Source organism: Hyperoodon ampullatus (assembly GCF_949752795.1).
Source record: "Hyperoodon ampullatus genome assembly, chromosome: 6".
Taxonomy (NCBI): domain Eukaryota; kingdom Metazoa; phylum Chordata; class Mammalia; order Artiodactyla; family Ziphiidae; genus Hyperoodon; species Hyperoodon ampullatus.
In genome coordinates, this window is record NC_136919.1 from 3,310,446 (window position 1) to 3,336,656 (window position 26,211).

At 56.4% G+C, this 26,211-nt stretch overlaps 1 protein-coding gene across 2 annotated transcripts in view; it reads left to right on the top strand.

The window, feature by feature from the left end:
* COL5A1 (collagen type V alpha 1 chain) overlaps positions 1-26,211 on the top strand; it is a 158,787-nt gene that overhangs the window by 91,673 nt on the left and 40,903 nt on the right. For both annotated transcript variants that reach the window (XM_079707147.1, XM_079707148.1), the window contains exons 20-34: positions 1,568-1,612; positions 2,987-3,040; positions 3,647-3,691; positions 4,300-4,353; positions 4,588-4,632; positions 5,395-5,448; positions 9,585-9,629; positions 9,977-10,030; positions 13,363-13,407; positions 14,109-14,162; positions 16,343-16,450; positions 17,153-17,206; positions 19,701-19,754; positions 25,393-25,437; positions 25,570-25,623. In XM_079707147.1, coding sequence (XP_079563273.1) covers positions 1,568-1,612; positions 2,987-3,040; positions 3,647-3,691; positions 4,300-4,353; positions 4,588-4,632; positions 5,395-5,448; positions 9,585-9,629; positions 9,977-10,030; positions 13,363-13,407; positions 14,109-14,162; positions 16,343-16,450; positions 17,153-17,206; positions 19,701-19,754; positions 25,393-25,437; positions 25,570-25,623 — 810 coding nt within the window. The remainder of the gene's footprint in view (positions 1-1,567; positions 1,613-2,986; positions 3,041-3,646; positions 3,692-4,299; positions 4,354-4,587; positions 4,633-5,394; positions 5,449-9,584; positions 9,630-9,976; positions 10,031-13,362; positions 13,408-14,108; positions 14,163-16,342; positions 16,451-17,152; positions 17,207-19,700; positions 19,755-25,392; positions 25,438-25,569; positions 25,624-26,211) is intronic.

Consider the following 26,211-nt stretch of genomic DNA (forward strand, 5'->3'; position numbering starts at 1 on the left):
GCGTGGACAGACGGCCACACAGGGCTTCCTTCCTGTAGAAGCAGATCTCAGACCTTGATGTTGGGGGAGCCGATAAGCTCCGTGTCTGAGTGAGGGGCGGACAGAGGCAGCGAGTGGCAGAGCTTGGGATCTGGGGTGAGGCGTGAGGTGCAGAGAGTCCAGAAGATGACCTTCCTTGGCCCTGGAGGTGGGGACAGGGTGGCGGAAGTGTGTGGACAGACCGAGGGGCGATGATGCCGTCCAAGGTCGGGGCCCGGGCTAGGTCGGGCGCTCAGGTGGGCTCTGCCCCGAGTCCGGGTTCTGTCAGGTGCGTCGTGGTGGGGCTGCAGACTAAGCGATGTCCTTAGACGGAAGCCCAGCCCTCCTGTGGCAGAGAAGCCTGCGGGCCCTCTCCCTCCATGCGCCCCAGTCACTTAGACAATTTCTTCAGGCGTTAGGGGTATTCTGGGGACAAGTTTAGGAGCCCCAGTACCTGGGAAATTGGGACATGCCTGTCCTGACAGCTCCTGGGCTGGCATCATCAGGGCACTGTCTCCTGTTGGGGCCTCAGCCTGCACCGTCCACTGTAAGATGAGAGAGGGTTGAGGGGTCCCCTAGATGTCTGTGCTTCTGGAATGAGGAGGTGCATGCGCGTGCACACATGCGTGTGTGTGCATGCGTGTGCAGGGCTTTGTGTGTACACGTGCTCTGTGAGTGGGTATGTGTGCGTGCATTTGCAGTGTGTCTGTGTGCATGTGTGGGTGTGTGTGCGTGCACGTGCCTGCACAGGGTGTGTGCACGTGTGTGGTGAAGGAAGGAGGAGGGGGCAGTGCCTTGATGGAGAGAAGCGGGGTGTGGACAAGCAGCTCCTGGTCATGCACCAGGCAAGCTAAGGCAGCTTTCCTTGTAGAGCCAGAAGGAAAAGACTCATCCTGGTTTGCTCCCCTGGCTGCGTTTAAGACGTTAGGGCCCCTTGGGGTTGGCCCAGGGCATCTGGTGATTCTCTCAGGATCCTTCCCTACACCAGTTTCTATCATTCATGTCTCTGTCTACCTATCACCTATCTATCTATCTGTCTATCATCTATCTATATCTATTTCTCTCTATCACCTACCTATCTATGATCTATCTACCTATTATCTATTTATCAAGCTACCTACCTACCTATTTATCTATCCTCTACCTATTTATTTATCTATTATCTATATATCATCTATCTATCTTGCTTTCTTTCTACCTATGTACCATCTATCTCTGTCTAGTTTCTGCCATTCTGTTCTTTTATCTGTATCTTTTATCTTTTTTTCATCTGTATCTTTACCTATCAGGTAACCATTGATTTTTTTTCTGCCCGGCTTTCCCCTCATTGGGGCTGTGGTTTGTGAGCCCCAAACCTCGCCTTTTACCTGCAGCCTTTGGGAGTGGGGACACTCCAGGCTTTTCCTGCTGGCACAGGGACTAGTAACTGGCGTATATGCTGAAGCAGCCCCAGGCCAAAGAATCCTGCACGGATGAAGGAGAAATTGTCTCTCTCGTGTCCAGGTTTTATGGCTTATCCTTAAAATTCTGCCTCTTTTCTCCCCCATAGGGTGACGATGGAGAAGTCGGGCCCAGAGGGCTGCCCGGGGAGCCTGTAAGTCCACTGACTGGGTGGGATTCTGTGTCTCCTCCTTGATGCTCTGGCCAGAATCAGGGATCGACTCAGAGCATAGATTAGAGAGGGGCTCAGCCTTGAGACACACAGATCTGGGGATCTCCCGGGAAAGGAACGGGTGAGGTGGGCGGACAGTGCTGAGTCAGCCTGAGTCTTTGCCAGGGAGGAAGCCCCGGCCCCTGAAGGTCGTGGTTGGGACTCCAGGTACAGATGTGGTGGGTGTCCTGGGTCCATGATGGTGGGTGTCCAGGGCCCATGATAGTGGGTGTCCAGTGTCTATGATGGTGGGTGCCCAGGGTCTATGATGGTGGGTGTCTAGGGTCCATTAGGGTTGTGTCCAGGGTCCATGATGGTGGGTGTCCAGGGTCCATGATGGTGGGTGTCCAGGGTCCATCAGGGTAGGTGTCCAGGGGCAGTCACTTGACCTGCCACACTTTCTGATGGCTACATTTTTCACATAAAGAGTCCTCCGGTAGGGCACCCCTGCCTGGGCCTCCAAAAGCTCTTTTCCCTAAGCTGACTTCTATTTAAGACCAGAGCAAATTTCCTCCGTGACAAAAGGACATTAATTCCTTGTCTCTTACTGTTACTTTTCAAACGTCTCATTTTTGTTACCCACGTCATCGTGGCCACACACACCTGGGGCCGTTAACTGAGGAGAAGCATTGCAGGCGCTGCAGGGAGGAGAGCCCGCCCGGGCCGGCGTCTGCACCTCCGCTTGGGACTAAATTACACCCTAGGTGTCTGGTTAGCCATAACGGGGATTCATCAGCACAGCTCCCCCCTTAACACGGGTCTAGGCGATGCCTTCTGGGTTATTAACTTCTGAAAACCATTTATGTGACTAGGTATTAAAAGAAGGAAGGGAACATTTAAGTGGCAATGAACATGGGAAGGGTTTCTCTTCTAGTGCATCTGAGAAGGTTCTATCAAAATTAAAGGCACTCGAAATCACTCTGCCTTGAAAGGCTCTGTAGTTCTCCAGCTGACAGGGAGGGAGGGAGCCGTCTGGATGTGGGTCCTTCCCATGGCAGGTAGTGACCGCTCTGTGGCCCCTCCCCCTGTGCGTGGGGCTGTTCCCACACACACACCCTTCCCGGCCAGGGAGGGGGTACTGAGCCCCTATCCGTTCTAGCCACCCCTGCCTCTGGTTCCGAGAGCCCAGGTGGAGAGCTGGGCTGCGGTGAGGAGTTGAGGCAGAGGAGAAGGGGGAGTTGAGTTGGCCACACTCCCCGGGAGACCTGCCTCGGCAGCAGAGGCTCTGGGCAGCGGGGTCGCTGAGGGAGGCTGGGGACAGGGCGGGGGCTGGGGTTCCTGCCGAGCCTGAACCTTCCTTGCTCTTTCCTCTCGCAGGGGCCTCGTGGTCTGCTGGGGCCGAAGGGGCCCCCAGGCCCTCCTGGACCTCCTGTAAGTCCTTTGCGTGTCTGGCCCATCCCTGCCCTCGAGATCCCCCCACCCCCAGCTTGTGGTCCACTCGGGCCTGCCGGCAGCTGCCCGCAATGACAGCTGTGCACACTGCCCAGTGCTCGCACTGGGTGGCTGTGGGGCCCTGATGCTCACCCGTGGGAGGGCAGCCCGGCAGGTGTGGGCTTGCGGGTGGAGGTGCAGGGTCCGCTCAGTCCTTCCCCGCACACAGCATCTGCCGTTATAAACAGTCACCGGGACGCCCATTTCCCCCCCTTGAAAACACTTCCAGTAGCATCTTGGCAGCTCCTGGAGGGAGACAGAAGCCCGTGGTTCTGGCAGGGCTCTATCCAGGGGGTGGCTTCCCCAGGGCTGGCCCCTCTGCCCAGCTGTCCGAGAACTCAGGGCTGCCCCACATGATGCTGGGGCCTGGCAGCCCCGCTAAACCCTAGCCCATCTCGGGGTTTATTTGGGATCAAGCCTTTCCCCTCCCCCAAAGGATGTGGCGTCCTCTGACATTGCGGGCAGGGACCAAGCTGTGTTGAGTGGACTTTTCCTGTTGAGCTTTGTTCATTTTCAGTCTCTCTTGTTTCAATGTCATTCATCCAGGGTGTGACGGGAATGGATGGCCAACCAGGCCCAAAAGGCAATGTGGTAAGTCTGGGGGTCCCGTGCCCCGATCTCATGGCGGTTACCCCGGGCTCACTCCCAGCTGCTCGAGGCAGGGGAGGGGGATCCATGCCACCAAAACCAGATGGGGATGTGACAGGGAGGGTGCAGACTCTGAGCCCCGGCCCCGCGAGGTGCAGGCCTCCAGCAGGAGGGCACGTGTGAGCTCCCGGAGTCGGTGCTTGCTCCATCCAGAGCCTGACCGCGTCAGCACAGGTGTGGAGGGAAACCGCTTTCTCACTGTGCGTGGCAAGCTGGTGGTGGCCAGGTGCTGTGACAACGCCCACTGAGAGAGAGAGGGGTCTCATGGGTGGGTCTCTTTTAAGGGCCCGGGAGAATTTAGCTGGCGTGATGATTTCGGAATTTTCAGCCGGATGGCATATTTTCTGGTAGATCCTGTCTCTTGTCCCTCCTGGCCAGCTGTCTGCCGTGCCTGCACAGACACAGGCATGTGCTTCTGGCCCGGAGGGGCCTGGATCTGGCTCCCCGCCTGCCCCAGGGCCCCCTGCCTTCCCGTCTGGGCACGAGAGCAGATTGCACCCCCTGCTCACCCCCCAGAGCCGCCTTCAGTGCCTCACTTGTGTTTCCTGTAGGGTCCCCAGGGAGAGCCCGGCCCCCCGGGACAGCAGGGTAATCCAGGCGCCCAGGTGAGTGAGCCGAGCGGGCCTGTGGGTAGCGGGAGGTGCAGGTCTGCGGTGCCCTGGGCGTGAGCGGCCGCAGAGTGCAGCCCCGTGCTGCCAGTCAGCCCAGAGGGTGACCCAGGATGGGGTCGGCACCCAGATGAGGGAGAGGGTCTGGAGAAGATGGACAGACGGCAGGGAGGGCTTCTGAGTCAGTCGAAAAGTTCCCTGATGTTTCCTGCTCACTCTTTTCCCTCCCAGGGTCTTCCGGGCCCCCAGGGTGCAATCGGACCTCCAGGAGAAAAGGTAGGTGGGCTGAGCTGGGCATAGGGGTGCTTGCCTGTGGGGTGCGTTAGGAGCACTGGTCACCAGCTTGTGGTGTGGACCTTTGTCCTTCCGTCCGTCCTTCTTTCCTTCCTTCCTTCCCTCCTTCCTTCCCTCCTTCCCTCCCTCCCTTCCTCCCTGTATATGTATCAGGTTGCCAGATTTGAGAAGAAAAACAGATACGGGACGCTCAGTTAAATTTGAACTGTGTTGTCTGAAATTCCAAATTTAACCGGGCATCTCGTTTTGCTGTTGTTTGTTTTGTTTTGTTTCTTTTTGCTAAATTTGGCAACCCTAAATATATCCTCGGCACCCCGAGTCCACATGCTGGGGAGAGAACCAGAGCCGGAGTCCTTGCGCAGCTTGTGGCTCAGCCCCGGGTGTCCAGTGAGCTCAGCACCTGGGGCGGCACCCGCAGAACGACCTCAAAGGGGCGGTTCTCAGTGCGTCATAGCCCCTGGCCGCCACTGTTTGAGAGCTGCTCCTGACTTCACTTGGCGGGTGACTTTTTTTCCGGTAGCAAAACTGAAGGCTCTGGAAACAGCAAAGGGTCCGCTATCTTTGGGTGCTTCCCCGTGGCTGGAAGCTTTGTAGCCAGTGGGGGCGGGTGCCTGTGAACAACCTTTTTAAACAAATGCTCTTTGAGCAGAAATGTTGAAAAGTACCTTTGGGGGCTTGTAGAGAGGTTGGGCAGCTGAGGGGATCCCTGGGGCATCTGCTCATGGAGTCTGTGGTTTGCTCTAGGGCCCCCTGGGTAAACCAGGCCTCCCAGGAATGCCCGGCGCCGATGGACCCCCGGTGAGTACCACTGCCCACCTCACCCTTTACACCCCACCTGCCCATGTCCACCCAGGGGTGGGCACTGGGAATCCGGGAGAACGGCCTCTCCCCTCGCTCTCGAGACGGCCATGCATGCGTGGCCTCGTCTCCTTTTCCAGCTCCTTTGATGAAGACCTATCCGATGGCGAGCTTGATTGCTCAGGAATTACTTACTGGGTTTTGGACACACTTTCCATAATGTGGTTCCATCAGAGGGCGGTGATTGCATGAGTAGGAACGGCCGTTATTTATTGGGGTTTGATGCTCGTGATCAGGGCCCAGCCTCATGCTTTTAACTCTACGGAGGGCGGTGCTGGGCTCCGAACAGTCGTGTGTGTCACCAGTGCCGGGTGTATTTTTAGCCATCACGCACGGAGAAGAGGGGTGTGAACGCGCAGCTGTGGAGCTAAGTAGATGCTGCCTAGAAATAGGGAGTGAGGGACAAATCCATCTGTGGCCAAGCTGTGAGGGGGAGGGGGAGGGGCGGGGAAGTGACAAACGCTGGGTGTGGGCCTGTCTGCGTGAGCTTATCTGCACCCATCCCCCTTGTGTGAGTTGCCGGTGGGTTTTTTGTTTTTCGGTTATTTTTAGCATATCCAGTTGATGCTGAATAGAGAGCCTATTTCAGAAAACGAGATTAGCAAACTTATTTACTTCAGACACAGTTATTTTGTTGTGTTAATAACGCCATTAAAAACGAAGCAAGGAAGTTCAGTCTGTCAACCGTTAATTGGTGACTGGTGATTGGCGTAGGACGATGGTGTCTTTCCATTTTCATGGCTGAGAGTCCTTTGGTCCCGTGAATCACACATCACCCATTGTCCCATCTTTGAACCAGCAGATTACAATCCCATTCCTGCTTGAACTGCTTTGGGGGACTCAGTTTCCTGGACTGAGTTTGGATATGAAGAGATGAATATTTTGCAATATGTCTTTTATGTGCTTCATTTACATTGACACCTAATTGCATTTTCTAATGATAAAATATTTTCTTCTGGAAAATTAGGAAAATACATAAAATGACAAAATGAAAACTACCTCTGGTCCCATGCCTATGGGTTAAACCCTGATAGCAGGTGAATGTACATCCTTCCAGTCATTTTTTCTATTCATCTTCTGCAATATTGGGTGTCAATGGGGCATTTCCCTCAGTGCATCATGTCAGGAAGTGGGCGGTGCCTACACAGCCCCTGCTTCCCTGACCTTCCTGGTCACACCCTGGAATCCCCCTCTCTGAATTGAAACTCCAGTCACTAGGGTCCCTAAAGGGTCACCAGTTTCCTTTCAGATTCTGTGGGGAAAGAGGGACCTTTAAGAGGGTTAGGGAGCCAAGAGGCTGCCTCTCCATTTCTCTTCCCCAACCAACCACCACACTTTGAAATGAGTGTATGGAGGACCCGAGGGAGTGTGGTTGTGCTGGGTCAACACTGAAGATGCTCAAAGCAAAAGACAAAAAGGGAAAACATCAACACTACAGGCTGAGGGAAGCGGAGCCCTTGTCTTAGGTGAATCGGGAGGAAGCAAAAGATTTAAAAATACTCTCCTTAACAGAGGTATCACATGGTTGATCAACCTGACAGAGAGGGTTTGCTCCTTTTCCCCTTTGTGTTGCTTTGGCCTGGCTTGGGCTGAAGAAAGAAAGGAGGATAGATCTCAGAGCCTTTGAGAAGTGTGAGGGGTTTCGGGGCAGACTCGATGCTCTGGAATACATTGTGAGGTTGTTCTGGGCAGCACACAAGAAGGATGCGGGCGATGAATCATGGCTCGTGGGAATATTACAGAGCCAGGAAACATTGAATTCCAACGAATGTTCAGTGACAGGAGGAAATGCTCATGATATAATAGTAAATTAAAAATATATCTTCTGATGCCAAGTTTGCATGCAAACGTGCGGAGAAAATAGATTAGCTGTGCTGTATCACACCCTTGGCCACCGTTGCTATGAGTGGTGAGGTTATGAAGGGTTTTAATTTTCTTTTCCACTTGCCTAATTGTCTGCAATGAACGTATATTACTTTATTAATCAGAAATAAATCAAATACAAATAATTTAAGCTTTATTATTTTTCCATTTGTCTACAATGAACATATATTGCTTTTTTAATCAGAAATATATCAAATATACATAATGTAAGTTTTATTACTTTTCCATTATAGAGTCTTGCTGGTTATAGAATACTGGGGAAAGGCCAGCACGTAGAAAGAAGGGTGGAAACGGCCTGGCCTTTCACGGCGGGAAAGCAGCTGCTCTGACTTGGATGTATTTCCTTTCCATCTTTTTCTGTTCAAACATTTAAAATAAATGAGCTTTGTGCTCCCCCCCAGAAAATTACTCTCATCCCCAGAAAGTTACAACTTAGAATGCATTTAAGAAGCTTGGCCTTGATTCAAACAACAGGAATCATGGCAGGGGCTTCCCTGGCAGTCCAGTGGTTAAGACTCCGCGCTTCCACTGCAGGGGGCACAGGTTCAATCCCTGGTCAGGAAACTAAGATCCCGCAGGCTGCCTGGTCCGGCCAAAAACAAACAAACAAACAAACAAACAGTAATCATGGTGACGATCAGTCCCTCTTTTTTCTCTCTTCCAAAACACTGCAATCAGGTCTTTTCTTATCGCCACCATGTAAGTGAGGTCATTGCCACGTGAAGGGGTCAGCTCGCTTCCCCACGTGAGTGAGGTGTGGGGTCTGCCCCCGTGTGTGTCTCTGGGGCCTGGCTTTCACCACAGCTGTCCATCACCTCAGTTCCTTCACAGAAAAATTCTGGGTTTGATGGAAACTGTAAAAAAGGCCCATGAAGAGCCCACATGGCAAAGGAAGCAGGACTCTCCTCCCTCCCAGCCTTCCCCAGGGCAGGATCTTCTCCTGGACACCGTTTCGGTGCAGCCCTGCCGGTCTGGGTTGCTGGTGCCGTGAGCCTTGTCTTGGGAAGGGGGATGGCAGGCAGTGTGTCCCCTCCAGGCCCAGACAGCTGGCGTGGTCCGACCGGTGCCTAACTGTCCTCAAGGGCCCCGTGGGGTACCCCACCCTGCAAAGGAACTTCTGCATCCTTCCCGTCGCGTTGCCACCATGATAGGCTATTTGCAATGGCATCAGATCCAGTTCACGACTAATACAAATTGAAAAGAACACACACATATCATTTATTTGAGTTGATGAGCTCTGGGTCTCCACAATGCTGCTGCGTTCTACAAGTAGCGTCCTAGAACTTTAGAACAATCAAGCTGGATGAGCAGCCAACCCACCCTCTCATTTTACACACACGAAAAGGGAGGCCCAGAGAGGGCAAGTGACTTACCTAAGGTCACACAGCGGGTTGGGTGTTACCAGGAGTAGAACCAGACCGCCCTACCCTGCCCTGCCAGCATTCTCACCACACCACGTGGCCTCTCTTTACTGGAATCCTTGTGGGTAGAACTGTATTTCCAGATAATGAATACTTCTGTTTCTGTTTTTATCATCTGTGTTTGGCTCGTGAACTCAGAGGCATTGGGTCAGAAAGTCAGAGAAGGTCAAGTTCCCGAGAATAGAATTGATGGGGGCCAGGGTGGAGGGGGCAGTGACCAAGGGGCCATGAGCAGTTCCGCGGGGCCTCAGCTCTGCATCTGTGGGGTAGGATGTATATTCTCCCCTGCGCTTAGCTTCTGTGTCACCTGGGGGGGTGGCTTTGAAGACCTAGGGTGCGTTGGGACCTGGGAGGTCTGGTCTCACTTCACTGTCCTTGTTTGGCCACCGATTTGGTTTTGCTGGGTGACCTTGAACAAACACCCTTGTTGTCACTGTCCCCTCCCACTGCACTTGGGGGCAGGCTGGGCTCTGGCTGAGCCAGGGGACACTGGTGCACAGTGGGGCCTGGAGCCCATCTGTGGGTTTTGAAGCACATTCCCCTCTGCTGTTGCCGGGGCCCCGCATTATTCCCATTTTACAGATGAAGCAGCCGAGGTTGGGGCTAAAGGACTGGGGGTGACCAAGCCGCTGTGGGGAGGGGCGGGGAGGACATGGGAGGGACCTGGGCTCTGACCCTCAGTTTTGAAGACAGCTACAGGGAAGCTGGAGCATGGCCAGGCCTGCTTTCCCAGAGGCCACTGACTAACGCCAGCCTTCTCTTTCCTGACAGGGGCACCCTGGCAAAGAAGGCCCTCCGGGAGAGAAGGGAGGCCAGGTGGGTACTGGCTGTGCCCTCGACCCCTCCAGCATCTCCTGTGGGATGGGCAGGGCTGCCCCCCCCATTCTGGGACCCCCAGTCCAGAAGGGGCTTCCTGCCCTGTCCTCACCCATCCTGAGACACCCCTGTGGACGCGCCTTCCCCGTGGGGCTGGGCAGTGCCCGCATGCCTACCCCCGCGGGTCCGACCTGGAACGTCCATCCGCTCTGCTCAGAGTGAGAGGGCAGTGTGCTGGGGGCAGGCAAGCTCTCTGGCTTGTTCTGGAAGGACGCAGGGGTGGCCCAGAGTGAGCCCCGCGCCCTCCACCTGAGATAGGCCTAACACGCTTTCCCCTCTGGTTCCAGGGTCCGCCCGGCCCCCAGGGCCCCATCGGCTACCCAGGCCCTCGTGGAGTCAAGGTGAGGGTCTCATAGCCTCGGGTCTTACTGGAGGTCAAGGTCGGGACTGCGGGGCACGGCTGGGCCGGTTTTAAAGATTCCTCTGTGCTTTAACCTCCGTCCTGCCCCCAAACTGGGGTGACCCTGGTCTGGGAGGTTGGGTCCCACAATGTGGGCCGGAGCAGGTGAGGGAGGGGCCCGCGGGGCCAGGAGGGGCTGCAGTGGGGCAGGGCACGCTCCCCGGGGCGTCTGGGACGGCACGAGCAACGCGCTGGTGCTCGTCTGCCGGGACGGGGAGGCACCCTTCTGCCCAGGCTCCTTTTACTGTCACCGCCTGCCAAGTGACCTGCTGCTCTGGAGCCCCTCAGAGGCAGTGGATCTCAGCCCAGGTGACGAGCTGGGCGCCCTTTCCTGGGATGCTTGGAGCTGTTTCTTCCAGGCCGATCACATCTGGGCAGACCTTGTTGTCGGGAGATGCGTTCGTGGGAGACGTCCATTTATTCACAGCGTGTTGAAAGGCTCCTGGGGCCGTGTCAAATGGGCGCAGAGGTCCAGAGCAATACTCCAAACACAGGGCCCTGTCTGTTTGCCCTGAGCTAACTGGGTGTGCTTTGAGCTGTGCAGTTTAGTCTCAGTGATGCTGCTCTCTGGACATTTACACGCAGAGGGATGTGCCCCCAGGGGTGTGTGTGGGGAGAGCCCTTCTTTCTCGGGGTGGAGATGCTGCCGTGTCTTCAATCTCAGGCTTCCCACCCACAGGAAAGCTAAGGGTGGGTCTTCCTTTCAAAATGACTGTAATTTGATGTGAAGTATCATATCTACGAACGTGTATAAAACATCTAGTTTATCTTGGGGGATTTGCAGGAACACACCCATATGCTCCAGAGTCCCCACCTGTGTCGTTCACGGTCCTTTGTACTTTCAAGCATTTTTCCACATCAGGGTTCTGTGTGGAGGGCACAGAACCCAAGGCTTCGATTTTTAGTAACTTACCCCAAATCACCCATAAATCCATGCAGAAGCCAGGACTCAACCCTGGACTTGCTTATTCCTAACCAAGTACCCCATCCTGACCCCCAAGGGGCTCCAACTTCCATTTCCCAGAACTGGGATGTTCCAAGGTCAAGGGCAGAGAGATGCCCCAGGTCAGGACCCTTAGACAGGCGGCTTCTCTCTGAAGCAGGCTTTCGCCCCACACGCTGCCTAGGGAGTTTATAGGGGCGGTGATTTAGCAACTGTGCTGATTGCGTGAGTTCTGTGCGCGTTTATTTTACAAATTCCCATTGCACAAAGAGCCTGTGCCAGCCACCGTACACGGCCAACGCGTGACGCTGCTTCTGTGAGCCGGGAAGGTGTCTACCCTGAGATGTTTGTGGAGTATGCTCTTATCTTGTCGGTCTGATCAAACTTCATCCGTGACATGAGCAATCCCACTAGACGGGCAAGTGGAGGGTGGAAGGAGAAGCAAGGCTGAACGCTCTTTTCATTGGAGAAATAGATTGCAGAGCCCGTGGCGTGATGAGCCCCGGAGGGCACTGATGGCGGAGGTGGGGTGGGAAGTCCGGGTGTCACCTTCAGAGACCAAGGTCCTTAGCTTTCCTCCACTGGAGCCCTGCCTTCCTCCTGGGAAAGGTGCCCCTCCAGGCTCTTTGATCTCACTGACCTTTAAGCATCCCCCGGGCTGCCCTCTGACTTGCCCCTTCCTCGGGGGTCTGTTTGGGCTTGACTGTCAGCAAATCAAATCAGCCGCTCCCTGAGCCTACGGGAGCTGGGTGGGCTGGCGGAAGTCCCCCAGCACGAACTCACTGGAGGCCTTGGGAATGCCCTGTCCCCCTCTGTGCCTCACAGCCGCTGGCCCAGCAACTCCTCCCACTGGGCTGTTCTGTGACCTCTGACCTCGCTCCCTGAGCGCCGGACCACCAGGGCCATGGTGGGTGCTCTAGCCCAGGGGTTCTCAGCCAGGGCAGAGTCTTCCCCCAGGGACGCCTGGAGACATTTCTGACCGTCTCGGCTTGGAGGGGCAGGCAGAGGTCAGGGAGGCTGTCCAACCCCCTACACTGCCCGGGGCAGCCTCGCGACAACAAACTATCCAGACCCTGAAGGCGACAGCGCGAGGCTGGGAAACCCTGGTCTGTTTGTCTCCTTGGCCCCATTCCCCTGGCCTCGGGCGGGTCATGAGACGGTAGAACTTCAGGTCTGGGAGGGACCCGAGCAATGCCGTCTTACCCTCTTCTTTCTGGAAGTGCGTGGGCAGGGGAAGCCTAGCTGGCCTGCCCGGCAAGGGGGAGGGGATCTGGTGCCAGAGCCCCCACCCCGACATCAGGGTTTCGGGGTGACCGGCCTCCCCTCTGTCCTGAAGCCGACCATGGCCTGGGCCGATGGAGCCAAGGGCACAGGCCAAGCCCAGCTCTCTGTGTCTGTCCGGCCCCGTCCGTCTGTCCCTCCGCAGCTTTTCTCAGCTCTCCTGGGCCTCAGAGAAAAGGCTCAGAACTGCAAATTCTGTGCAAGGTTCTTGCTACAAGAGGGCAGCTGGCAGCCCGAGGGACCCGGCTGCAGCCTCAGCTGGACCCGAACGGGAAGCCCGGCCTCTCTGGGGCCCCGCGGGCTGGTGGCTTGAGGAAGCTTCTGGCAGTCAGTCAGGGACAGGCTGTGCACCCTGCTGGCAGGTTGGGGGCACGGCTGTCAAGTCCATTCCAGGGATGGAGTGGTTTTACTTGGGAGACAGGGAGGGGGCCGGTCCTGCCCTGACAGTCCTTTTCAGCACGGGGATGAGAACGTCCTGAGCCGATGTGATGAGGGCGGTGGGAGTGGCTGGTGTCATTAAGCGGTAATTATTATCACTACCATTGTAACGTATGATTATACATTAATAATGATAGAGAATGAAGATCATCCGATGGCGCACAGCTCCGCTCACTGAGCACCTGCTGTTTGCCGGGCACTGTCCCAGGGCTTCCTGAGCCCTCCCCTCCCCCCAGCAGTGATGGGGTGAGGGTTGTCATCACCCCCTCTTTCCAAGGGAGCAGAAGTCTGGGGCCTCGTCGGAGGCCACATGTGGGGGGCCTGACCCCATCTGCCTGATTCCAGAGCCCGAGCTCAGGCCTCACGCCCCCTCTGCTCTCCAAGCAGAGACCGAGAGAGAGACCGAGATGTTTCTGGAAGAGGGCAGGGTGTCAGCGGGCGACGCCCCGCACACCCGCAGAGCTCTCTCTCCCGAGACTGGGGACAGTGGGAGGGGACTGGTCTGTGCGGGACGCTCAGGCTCCCCTGGTGTTGGGGGTCAGGCCCGTTTTTTGTGGGGTCTGTAGAGGCTCGGGCTTGTGGCTGCTCACTTTTCTTCTCTGTTTGCGCAGGGGGCAGACGGCATCCGAGGTCTGAAGGGCACCAAGGGCGAGAAGGTGAGTGTCCCCTCCTTCCCTCAGGGGCTTGGCCAGGAGCCGGGAAGGTCCACCCTGGGAACTTGAGTGACCGTAGGCCACTGACATTTTGAATCCCCCAGTTCACAAATAGCATGAATGTGTACGGCTCCCCCGTGGAATGCGGGACTAGGTAACTGAGAGACGCCGGCCACCTGCTCGTCCTCGGCCCAGCCTGCAGGCAGGACAGCGCACGTCCCCAGACCCTTCCAGGCGATGCCTGTCCCTTCCAGAGAGCTCTTCCTGGCCCCCCCCCGTAAGGCCATCAGCAGCAGTCCCATTCCCCTTGGGGGCTCTTCCAGCTGGCTCCCCCACCTCAAACATGTGCCCGTCAGCTGCTACTGGGCCTACAGTGATGGCTTTGACGAGACAAAGATGCTCTGAGAAACGGATGCTGACAGATTGGGCGTTGGGCTGCCCACCGCCTGGCCGTGCAGAGCTTTTGCACTCAAACAGGGTGACCAGGGCTGCAGCGCTCCCACTGCAGGCTGCAAAGCCAGCCAGAACCACAGAATGCAAAGGGTTGACAGGAACACATCTCACAAGGGACAGGGGGCCAGGCGCTGACAGTCCTCTGCCCAGCATGTCTGGCGCTGGTGTTGGGGCCCAGAGGCTCTGGGTGGGGGGACCTGGGCAGTGGGTTTCCTCATACAGACCGAGGCTCTCTCCGGTCCCCCGTGCAGGGTGAAGACGGCTTTCCGGGCTTCAAAGGAGACATGGGCATCAAGGGAGATCGGGTGAGTGTTTGGGGACAGGGAAAGGTAGGCTGGGCGGGAGGCCCTGCTGTGGCCACAGGGCAGCTTCTCAGGACAGAGGTGACGCCTCCATGGAGGCTCCTGGGCCGCCGGCAGCTTCCACCTCCTCCCCAGCTTCCAGTTCGGAGCCATGGCAGCTGGCACCTGGTCCTAAACCCCCGCTTACAGGGTCACCTGGCCCCTCTGCCCTGTGTCCTTGCCCTGCATTAGTGGGTCAGTGGGAACTTGTTTTTTTTCTGGCTGATACCCTGGTTTGCAGAGCAATTCTTTGGGGTCAAGAAGGGTGACAGGCGTCTGGGAGAGAAGAAGTGGTCGCAGAAACGACCCAGCTCACCAGGGAGGGTAGCGGCCTGACCAAGGCCACCGGCCGGTCACTGGCAGGGCCACACCCTGACCAGCGCTCTGAGTGTCTTGGCCCCCAGACACCTCTTCAGCTGCTCTTCGGACCCCCAGACAACCCCTGTGTTCCGGGACCTCCTGCTGGGCTGTCAGAGGTTTCAACAACCTAGTTGGTTTTTAATGAATGATTAACCTCAGCTCCAGGGAAGCTGGTGGGTGCTGGGGCGGGATAGCATGTGCCACGCGGCTGGCGCCCCACAGAAAGCCACTGGCGGTGTTTTTGTGCAGATGAGGAGAAAGTGATGCAGGTGGCGCTTCAGGAAGTGGGGTTAGGGGACCATCTGCCTGCTGCCACGGGGACACTTGGAAGTTCCCCCGACAAGTTCGGAATGAGCGGAGGCCAGGCAGAAGGGAGGGGGTGCCCACACCCCCAGTGGGCCCGCCGTGGCGGCAGTGGCACGCCCACCTGGACGGACGCTGTCGTGGAAACAGGGCTGTCATACAGGCCGCCCTGCTTGTGCCCCACAAAACAGATGCCTTACCAGAACCTGCCAGGACCAGAGAGCCTGCACACTTGGCACTTTGTCCCACGCTGAACAGGCAGGCGTGATCCGGGGCTCTGTCAGAAGGGAGGGGAATAAAAGAGAGGGGTTCATTGCACAGTCCTGTCCCAGTTATATTGCTGCTGAAGACAGCTTTTCTAGATCTTTCTCTGCGGTGATGACGCCCCACTTCTGAGGGCCTCTCTCTGTCTGGCTGGTGAAAGTCCCTTTTATCTTCCTTTCCAAAGACTTGATGCACACATTTGGGTCCATACTAGGAGAGTGCATTTTCAAAAGACGTTCCGCAGCTGTACGCCGTGCCCTGAGTGGACCTCTGGCTGGCACTGGATGAGGATGGATGGGGGTGGGGTGGGAGGGGACGCTTCCTCAGCTGGGCAGCGAAGCTCCTCAGTCTTGATTTCTCCCAGAGAGGATTTCTGCCCAGGGCTTGGCATTTCCTAATTTTCTGAGTGCTCAGAAAACATGTGAAGGATTCCTTTGTTGAACGAGAAAAGCACCTCTTAGGACCAGAGAGTCCTCGACCTGTAGACACACTGGGGCTGGGGAATAAGAGAGTCATTAGCTTTCTTCATCCGTGCAGCACACATTTCTGTTGGGGGTTTGCACAGCTGTCCTGCAGCTGCTCCCAGAAACCAGTGACCAGAGGGGGACCCATCAATAGACAGAGAGGGCCAGGGTGGGCACTCCGAGGTCGGGCCGGGCCAGACCCCTGCTGCTGCACTTGGCCACCCCCAAAGGCCCTCTTCCTTGTGTGGGCTCAGGCCTCCCCACCTGTTACTTGGGGAAGTTGGATGAGGTGACATTTCGCTTCTTCCGTCTCTGGATACACCCTGTGGGTCTCCCTTGTGCCATGACGCCCAGGTGTGGCCCAGCCAGGCCTTGTGGTCCATTCTGATACCTCCTGGGGCTTCAGGAGAAGAAAGCAGCTCCCCCAAAGCACGGCACTTCTGCTCTTTTTGGGGAAGTAGCAGTTCGGGGCTACCATAGTCACCGAAGTTATTTTAGCCAAGAGGTGCTTGATTTGGAGAAGGTCGTTGGGAATGGGGAGCGAGGGCTTAAGTGTGGGTCCCCAGGGGCATCGGTCACTCAGCAGAGCCCTGGTCTCCTCGGTGCGAGGACGAGGATCCATCTGCTTCAGGGGGCCCAGCGGCTCTTACCGCCCTGGCCTGGGATCCAGCCCCTCACTCCCAGACGGTGGGGGGGACCTTGGGGGACTAGAGACTCTGGCGGTCTCCTTCACCTTCTCTTTCTGAACTGCAGGGGGAGATTGGCCCACCTGGTCCCAGAGGGGAGGACGGTCCCGAAGGCCCCAAAGGTCGTGGAGGTCCGAATGGCGACCCGGGCCCTCTGGGACCCCCTGGGGAGAAGGTACGTGACACAGGAGGTTGACCGCTTCCCAGGGACAGTCTCTTCCCAAGGGCCTTGGGCGTCCAGGCGGTTAGCTTGGTCAGGCTGAGCCCCATGTGGGAGCTGGTGCGAGTCTTGACGTGGTTCCTGTCCCCTTGACTCCACCCAGCACCCTTGTCCCCACATCCACTCCTGGAAGAGTTCCTTCCTCCCGCTGGTCACAAAGCTCAGGGTCTGAGCTTGGCAACCACGTGCACCATCTTTTGTGGCGGCGTGGGCCGGGGTTAGGGCTCCCGGCAGCTGCTCCTACACCTGCAGGAGGCCGCCCACCCTCGTCTTGCTCCCGTACCCCCTACCTTCACCCCCGAACAGGAACCGGCTCTGAGTGGCCCAAATATCCCACCCTGTCCTGCCCCAAACATCCCGCCCTGTCCTGCCCCAAGGCTGGAACTCTTTTACAAAAGGATTGAACAAAATGTCACAGACAGACTCTTTTCCTTTATTTGGAACATTTGCCTCCACCCACTGTTGCTTCAGCAGTGGCCTGCATCCCTGCTCGAGGGCCCTTTGCTTTAAAGCAGGCAGGGTGCTTTCCATGATGACCGTGTCCTTAGCCTTTGGAGACTCCAGCCTGCTCCAGTTCCCTGCCAAGACACGCTGGCTTTCTCTCTGCTCAGAGAAGTACAGAGCTGGCCGTGAAATTCACCTCCCTTATTTCCCCAGGGAAAACTCGGAGTCCCAGGATTGCCCGGCTACCCAGGAAGACAAGGGCCAAAGGTAACGTACTAACTACCTTGTTAGATTTGACAATTGGCGTCTCCCTGCCCCACACGTATCACCCATTTGCCCTCCCTGGCGTAGCTGCTACGACAAAGCAGAAGGTCACAGTAGCTGTGTCTCGGTTCTCCCCCATTCACCACCGTCTGTGGTAATTCGGCTAAGTCAGAAGGAGGGGCCTGGACAGTTAGGTGAGCCTTTTCAGAGAAGGGGACCACCCAGCTGAGCGTGGGCTGCACCTCGGGACCCTCAGTGCCCCTGGCCTTGTGGGGACCATTGTGCACTGGTTTCTCCACACCCAGAACTTGTGTTGCTCTCTCAGACTTAACTCACCCTGGAGAGCCAAAAGTTATTTGCTCATAACTGAGTATAAAAGAAAGATGAAACCTTTCTTATAGGAAATCATGCTTTATTTTATGTGTAACAGCTCCTTGAGGCTTTGCAAATCATTTAAAACATTATTTTTTTTAATCTCACCTTTTATTATTCATGATTCTTCCTTAAAAAATAACCAGCTGCCTTCACTAGAGACATAATTAACAGAAAAAGAGAACTCGGGGGTCTCTCGGGTTTGCGTCCATGCATCCTGCCCTCCTTGGGCTTCAGGCCTCTGGACACCCCACTTGTTAGCCGAGGAAAGGCCCCGTGGGCTGGGCTGCAGCTCTAGGTATCTCCTTGCTGCTGATGGCAGTGCTTATATCAGTCCTTCCTGTGGGACGCGAAGGGCCCCACTCAGCAGCCGACGGCCGCCATGCAGGGGAGATCATTTGCTGTGAAACAGGAGTTTTGTTTAGTATCTGCCAGCGATGTAGTCGCTGACTCTGCAGTGCTGTCCCCTGTATTTGGAGGAAGAGAGACTGATGGACCCATTTGCTCTCCTGAAATGCATGTCCTTTTGGGGGAGGAGAGGAGAGAGAGGAGGAGTTTGGGAGAGACGGGAGTAGTGGGAGACTATAGATCAAGTTCAGGCAGCTTTTTGGAAAGACGAGGGCAGAACCTTGAAGCTGCTCAGGCAGTTTGGACAGTCCTTGGGCGGTGACCCAGCTCCTGAGCCGAGCACTGTGAAGCCTGCATCCCAGGTTTTCCCGCCCTGAAGCTTGGTACAGTCTCCTATTTGGAGCAGGCAGGTGGGCACATGGGTGGCTCGGCAAAGCTCAGCACCCTGGGAGAAGTTCAAGGTTTGAACATCGGTCAACTTTTCCTGGTCTAAGCACACGTTCAGGTAAAGATTTTAAGTCACGCAGAGAGTAGAGACGTGCTGAAGAAATGCTTTAGACAGTGTTCCTGGGAGCTCACGTGGTAAGTGTTTGGATATTCGTCCACTCAAAGCCCTTAAGTGCATCCCTGCCTGTGTGCACCTTGTAAAGTTCTAGAATTAAAGAGCTGTGCGAGGGGACAGTCGGTGCATCAATTTGCATTCATTTCTGACTTTATAAGCTGCCACGCTTTATTTAGAGGTGTTCTGGGAAGATAACGAAACATGGCAACAAGGTGCAGAAAACACATGTCATACATGTGACATTCACACGTCATCTCCAGTTAATCTGAGTGGTACTTGTTCCCTTTTCGAAAACACCAGTGTTTTGCAGAGATGGGTGTGTGAGAGGAGAGTGTGGAGAGAGGGAGAAAGGGGAAGCCTGGTTAAGATTCAGTTCTGGTTTTTAAATTTGGAGCCTGTGAGATGCTCAGGAAATACTGAGTAGGCGGGTGGGTGGATGGGTGCATGGATGGATGGATGGATGGATGGGTGGATAGATGGATGGATGGGTGGATGGGTGGGTGGATGGATGGGTGGATGGATGGTGGGTGATTTGCTGGATGGATGGATGGATGGATGGGTGGATGGATGGTGGGTGATTTGCTGGATGGATGGATGGATGGATGGGTGGGTGGGTGCATGGGTGCATGGATGCGTAGTTGGATGGGTGGATGGATGGATGGGTGGATGGATGGTGGGTGATTTGCTGGATGGATGGATGGATGGGTGGATAGATGGATGGATGGGTGGGTGGATGGATGGATGGATGGGTGGGTGGGTGGATGGATGGGTGGGTGGATGGGTGGATGGATGGTGGGTGATTTGCTGGATGGATGGATGGATGGGTGGGTGGATGGATGGATGGGTGGGTGGATGGATGGATGGGTGGGTGGGTGGGTGGATGGATGGATGGATGGGTGGATGGATGGTGGGTGATTAGCTGGATGGATGGATGGGTGGGTGGGTGCATGGGTGCATGGATGCGTAGATGGATGGGTAGGTGGATGGGTATATAGTTGGATGGTGGGTAGACAGGTGGATGGATGGTGGGTAGATAGGTGGGTGGTGGGTGGGTAGATAGGTGGATGGATGGTGGGTGGATGGGTGGTGGGTAGTGGGTGAGTTCGGTCCGAGACTATGAACTCTTAACGGACTCTTCTTCCTGCTGGCACAGGCAGCATAGCTTGTCCTCCTGATCAGGCTCTCAAGCTTCTTCCCTAATTAACTCTCTTTCAGGGTTCTATCGGATTTCCTGGATTTCCTGGCGCCAACGGAGAGAAGGGTGGCCGGGTAAGGACGGTCTGGCCTCTGCTCAGGCGGCTTGTTCTGCTGCCTTGGTATTTTGCGGGTATATTCTCCAGTATATCCTGTTTATTTCTTACCCACTTTGCTGCCAAAACTGCTTTCTGGAAGAGCTGACCTTAAGCCTGTCCACTGAGCGCTGGTGACTCTTGGACCCCTGGCGGGGCAGTGCCGCAGTAGAAAGGGCAGCAGGCTGGAGAGGAAGGCATGCTGAGGAAACAGCGCTTTCTCACGCACAGCCGCCGTCCTGCCAGCTCTTTTGGGTCACTGGTGAAACCCAGATTCTCCTCTTTCAGCCCAAGTGACTTTCCCTCCAGGCTAAGTTTAAAAGGAAGGACAGGAGTTCTGCTTTGTATCTCACGGACTCTGCTCACCCGGGGTCAAGGCGCTTCCTTCCTCCTCTTCCCACGCTGCCGCTGTCACGGGACCCCGCCAGGTGCCATGCGCTTTGCTTCCCTCTCTAGTCCCCCTGAGGGAAGGTGATCCGAGGGCTCAGCCTGGGGGAGCTGTCCTCCCGGCCCTCTGCCGGCCCAGCCCCTCCTGCAGGAGCTGCCCTGAACGCCGCTTAGGGAAATCATGGGAGGCTGCCTGAGCACCGCCACTCGGCCGAACAGGATAGCAAGGGTCCTCCTGGGCCTTTGGGCTCGGAGCGGCCTTGTCCACAGGCGTGTGGGGTGTGTGCAGAGCAGGCCTGGGGAAGGCGCTGGGCCCAGCCCGGTCCCCTCCGCCCCAGGCTGGACCTCCCCACACGGACGGGCCGCCCTTCCTCAGCGTGCTCGCTACAAACTAATGTTACTGCGTTTGAGCGGAGACAGTGAGATCTCTTGAAAGCAGGGAGGAGGACTTCAACCTGCACGAACGTGTCTGCTAGGCTCACAAAAGAGAAAAACGGGGACTTTTCTGAGTGCAAGTCCACAGCATAACCACAGGGAGACCTTTATCTATTTGTCTGCATTGGTGTCTAGATGTGTCTATACCTATGTCTGTGTCTGCAATGTTTAGATGTATGTCATGTCTATATCATGTCTGTGTCTGTATCTGTAACTGTCTGTGTGTCCATCATCTACCTGCCTACCTGTCTGTCTTCCTTGTAGGGACAGTCTGACTAGTGTCTTTAGGGAAAGACTGTCATTTGAGAAAAGTGGTCCAGGGTCTGGTAAAAGCGTGGGAACCGCGGGGTGACAGGGTGGGCAGCCCCTGAGCTTGTGGAGAGCACAGGGCTTTCCGCACCACGTTGCCATGAGAATCCCCAGAAGGGGTCATGACGGTTAACAGGGGGTCATGTGATGTGACAGAGGCCCTTCCGTGGAGGAGCTGCACTGCAGATCCAGGCCCCGTGGGGTCACGCGGAGCAGCAGAGGCCTGGCCGTGGCTCTGGGGGCTGTGGCGCTCTGGTCCAAGCTCTGCTGCCCTCTTCTGCCCCTCATGCTTCTCAGCCTCCCCACTCCCAAGCTGAGAAGGTTGGGCAGATGCCTGGATGCCCCCTGGCCCTCACGGGCCACTGTTCCAGTGCGTCAGCACGTGATCACCAGGGTCACCACTGAAAACGGGTTGCTGGAAAGCAGGGGGGCCTGGGACCAGGAGACTTCCTCCTGTTCTGAGGTTCGGACGTGGTTCCTGGGGTCTGAAACCTGGACACCCCGAGGAAACGATCTACTTCGGGATTGACAGAGAGTGTCGAGTTGCATGTGGCCGTATCATGGCCACATGGGTGGGTGTGGCCACCAGCATTTAGAGAGCTGGGATGGCAAAGATGCCAACTTTTCCAGAAGGGAGTGGTTGGGCCGTGGTCAAGCATGACTGGAGCACACGTCTGTTCATTGTGGGAGAAATGTGCCTGGGGCACGGGTGGGGGCTCAGTGCCCCCCAGGATCCAGGGGAAAATGGCCACGTCTGTCCCCAGGAAGCGTCTGAGATCACCCGGCTCGCAGCGAACAAGTTAGTGCCGCCGTTTTAGTGCACGTCCTGGCAGACGGACAAGTCCCCAGGTCTGAGACCCCGAGCGTTCATTGTTTAGCCGTGGGCTCCCCATGTCCCTGCACCCAGGAGAGGACCCTGGAGTCATGAGACTCAGCACTTACGGCACGTCTGCCCATCCTCCCCTCCTGAGGGACAGACGCCTTTATTCTGGAACCTTCCCCACAGAAGGAAGGAGGAATCCACCTTGGCTGTCCTGCCCTGGACTCCAGATCTCCCCAGGTCTCCACTCCGAGGCTGTCTGCCCACAAGCACCCTTGCCGTCCTTGGCTCAGAGGATGCAGTGTGTGGGGACGCTGAGGAGTCCAGGGGGAAGTGTCTCCCGGGGCAGTGGCCTTCCCGCAGCCCTTTCCCCGTGGTTTTGAACTTCCAGTGTCGGTGCCCGTCCTGCTCTCTCGTCCTCGTCAAGCTGAGTTACAGGCTTGTTCTTTTGTCACTGTGTCTGTCTGTTCCTGCAAACTGTTGGGAGTCTGCCCTGCCCATATGTCCTGGGTGCTCTGTGAGCCCAGCGGGGGGACACTGCAGGAAAAGCCCAAATCCCTGCCCTGGGGGTGCTCACCTTCCAGAGCCGGGACTGTGGACAAATCAGTAAGTGAAGCAGATGGCGACGTGGATGCTGGTCTGTGCTCTGGCAAAAAATAAGGCAGGATGGGCAGGGAGGGAGTTCAGGGGAAAGTTGCGGTGTTAGGTAGGGGGTCAGGGCCAGCCTGGAGGAGGAGGCCTGAGTAAGGGGCAGAGCCTGGGAGGGGCAGGGGGCAGGGGAGACCCGCCTCAGGGGTGGAGGACGGTGACCAGGCTGTGTGGTGGTGGAGGTGAGAGGGGCCGAGGCCCCAGGATTCAAAGCATCCCTACGGAGCACTTGACTGAAGGCGCCACTGCATAGGAAATGTCAGCCACGGGAATTCCATGTGGAAATGATCGCACTTTGGATGGGAACCGTGGGAAGAGCGGGGAAGGTGGTGAGAGACACAACTTCCGCGCCCTCGGTGCTGGTGGTCCCCGATCCTGTTCCACGGTTGAGGAGGAGGGGGACAGCTCTGTGGGCTGACAACAGCGGGACCCAGAGCGTAGAGGTCAGACTCCAGGCCTCCTGGGGCGGGGGCCCCAGGTGTCCGTCTTCAGGCCACTTCTGCACTCCCGAGGCTGGAGGCGAAACGCAGAAGCTGAGACCAGTCTAGACCAGCCAGGCAGCCAGCCCAGCCCCGGACGGGAGCCCCTCACTCCTGCTGGCATCATGAGGGAAGCCAGACCCTCTGCTTCGTGAGCTGTCTGGCGCGGTTGGTCCCCTGAGCCGTGGTGAACGGAGGAGTCCCCCGCCGGTCACTGGTGTGACTGTCCCCCCCTTCCCTTGCCTTTGAATTCAGAGTGAATGGGGCCATTTGGAGAGAACTCATTCACTTCTACAGCAGGTGCTTCTAAGGTCCTGTGAAGTACCGGGCCCTGGGGGCCTTGCTGCCCAGAGAGGGCACCCAGAGGCCAGCTCATGAGTGACGAGTGTGAAGAAAGACAGGTGGATTGGGGTGTCTCCCAGGAGGAAGAGCCTAAGCCGGCAGTCATGGGAGGCCTCCTGGGGGCGGTGACATTCCTGGGACCCAAGGCGGGACAGAAGTTGGGTGGGTGAAGTGGGGAGGGCGGGAGGGAGGAGGGGGGAAGGAAGGCTGGCCCTGGCTGCCCCTGCAGGCCGAGGCCTGGGGGGTGAACAGCTGACCTGTGCTCTTTATCCCAGGCCCTGGGGACCCACCCAGGCTTTCATCGGGGGAGCAACGTGGGAGGTTTTTAGAGTAGCTCTGGTCCCTGCTCTGGTGTGGGGAGCGGATGGGAAGGGAGCGGGAGGGCTGTGCTTCTCTGGAGAGGTCGTCTTACTCTCCTTTTGGACATTCTGGTCCGATGGATGCTTCTAGGTGCTAGGATGCCCAGCGTGGCGGGTGGCGTGTGTGCTGATACGCATGTGCCTCCCGTCTGACAGCTGCCTGTGAGCCGGCAGGTGCCCTTCTGTCCGCCTCATCCCGGCCTCTGCGGAGGGGCTGGCTGGGTTGGGGGGCTGCTGGCTGTGGATTCCACGTACGGCCGGCTGTCGTGTGAGCCATCGACGGTCTGTCCCTGTCACTGGCCTGCACCCCGGGCCAAGGCGGGGTCCCAGCGGCCCTGCCTGGGAAGAGCCAACCCCTTAGGAACGCGACCAGAGGCTTCTGCCACCTGCGTCGGGCATCTTGGCTCGAGCAAGGCTAGTTCTGGGATGGCCCGTGCCTCCCCCTGCGAGGACACAAGGACAGGTGCTCACGGGAGATTCTGTTAAGGAAGCCGTGGATGGGGCACCTTCTGTTCAGTGACGTAAGTCACCGGGATGCAAAACTCTGGGTTCGTTTACGAGGAAACCTGGAGAGCATGGCACCACCACCTGGGAGGCCTGATAGAATCCGTGGCTGAGACTCTGTTTTGCTCCCAGTGCCCGGGGCACAGTTTGTTTAGGTCGGAACCCAGAGCCTTTCAGGTGACAAAATCAGAACTACGATCTGGGTCGTGGTGTTGGGTGGAGGCTGGGCGTGAGATGACGTGCCAGCTGGACTCACCCGCAAATGCCAGGGAGTCACCCGGGTGGGTCACGGTGTCTCTGCTGGTGAAAGCCCATCATTTGAAGAAAGCAGATGTTTCATTAATTTTTGTAGGCAAATATTTATTTGAAGCCGAAAGATATCGTCATCTAATGAAAGCAGCGAGACCAGAGTGCATCGTTAAAAAGCATCATAATCACCTCATTATCATAAAAGGTTTTATTAAATTCACTTCAAAACGGGAGGCTCTAGAAAGCAGTTTTGATTCTGGCAGCAAATGAATGAAAGATGGCGAGAGGAAATGTATCAGGCGGCCTTTAGCAATCCAGATCCATCTTGGGCTTTATCGTTAGAAACCAGAAAAAAAATAAAATTCCGGAAAACGAATGGAGAAGTGGTGGAGATATAGGAGCCGTGATCAATCCATTACTTCCATGTGCTGTAGGTAAACTGTACTTACTGGCTGTTATATATTTGCTTTAGAAAGAAACAAACGCAGTGCATTTGTTTTCCTTGGTTTGGAAAATGCAAAACCACAGAGAAAGAAGGAGTCTAAATTCTATTAGAAGAGAAGCAAATGACTCTCGGATATATGATTTATACATTAAATTGCAAGTTTGTTTGTCTGCAGAGCCTGTTGAAAATTTAATGGCTAATATCCGTAACTGTAGCAAAAGTAAATTATGTAGGAAAGGGGTTGACTTCCTTCTCTTTTCTTGTAATAATGATTCCCCCCACCTCTGCTGAGAGAGAGAGAGAGAGTGTGGAGAGAGAGATGAAGGGGGGGGGAGGGGGGAGGAGGGAGGGCTAGATGCTTGGAGGGAAGGAAACCGGATAAGCACGGTTAACATCCATCAGGCAGCAGGAAGAAAACTGGATTTCAACAGGCCTTGTACAGAAATACAAAGCTGTGTGTATTGGATGTGCAGTGAATCCTGTCACCCTGAAAAGTCTTCCTTTAAAACAAAGATAAGGAGGGTGGTCTTTCCTAGCTTCTGACTTCGCGTGGTCTCTCCATCACCCAGGAGAGGGGCCACCGCCCAGACAGTGACAGGTGTGTCAAGTGACTGACCGACACCCTTTTTCTCTGATTCCAGGGCACACCTGGGAAGCCGGGACCACGGGGGCAACGAGGCCCAACGGTAACCCTGGGCGTGAGGGCCATCTTCCAGATTGGGAGTGGGTTGTGGGAGCCTGCCCGGTGGGGGTGGGGGGAGGAGGTGTCAAGGACGCCGAGGATTGGAGCCGACCTGTCCTGTTTCCTGTTTGTCCAGGGTCCACGGGGTGAAAGAGGCCCCCGAGGCATCACTGGAAAGCCTGGCCCCAAGGTATGTGTTCAGTATCCTCTGTGGCCCCGGGATGGACCAAAGGTGTTTTGTTTTTTTTGTTGTTTTTTTTTTTTTGCGGTACGCGGGCCTCTCACTGTTGTGGCCTCTCCCGTTGCGGAGCACAGGCTCCGGACGCGCAGGCCCAACGGCCATGGCTCACGGGCCTAACCGCTCCGTGGCATGTGGGATCTTCCTGGCGGGGCAGGAACCCGTGTCCCCTGCATCGGCAGGCGGACTCTCAACCACTGCGCCACCAGGGAAGCCCCAGACCAAAGTTTTTGATGCACCAAAATGTCAAGCACCTGAGGGTGCCCCATGGCCTTTCTCACTTGAAGAAATAAAAGAAAGAAAGAGGTTTTCTTGGGGATATTTAAGACGGAGCTGGTCTCCTCCACCAGCCCTTGGATGAGTTAGGTCAGGTTGAGTCACGTGGCAGAGGCTGCCCGGGGCCATCCCCCCGTGGAACTTTCCAGCCAGAAGCCCCACAGCTCCAGGAGGTCAGGCCCAGCCAGGCTTTGGACAGATTCCCCACCTCCCCCCGGCCCTAGTTCTGACAGGGAGGTCTCATTTCTTTTCTTGAGAAGGGGT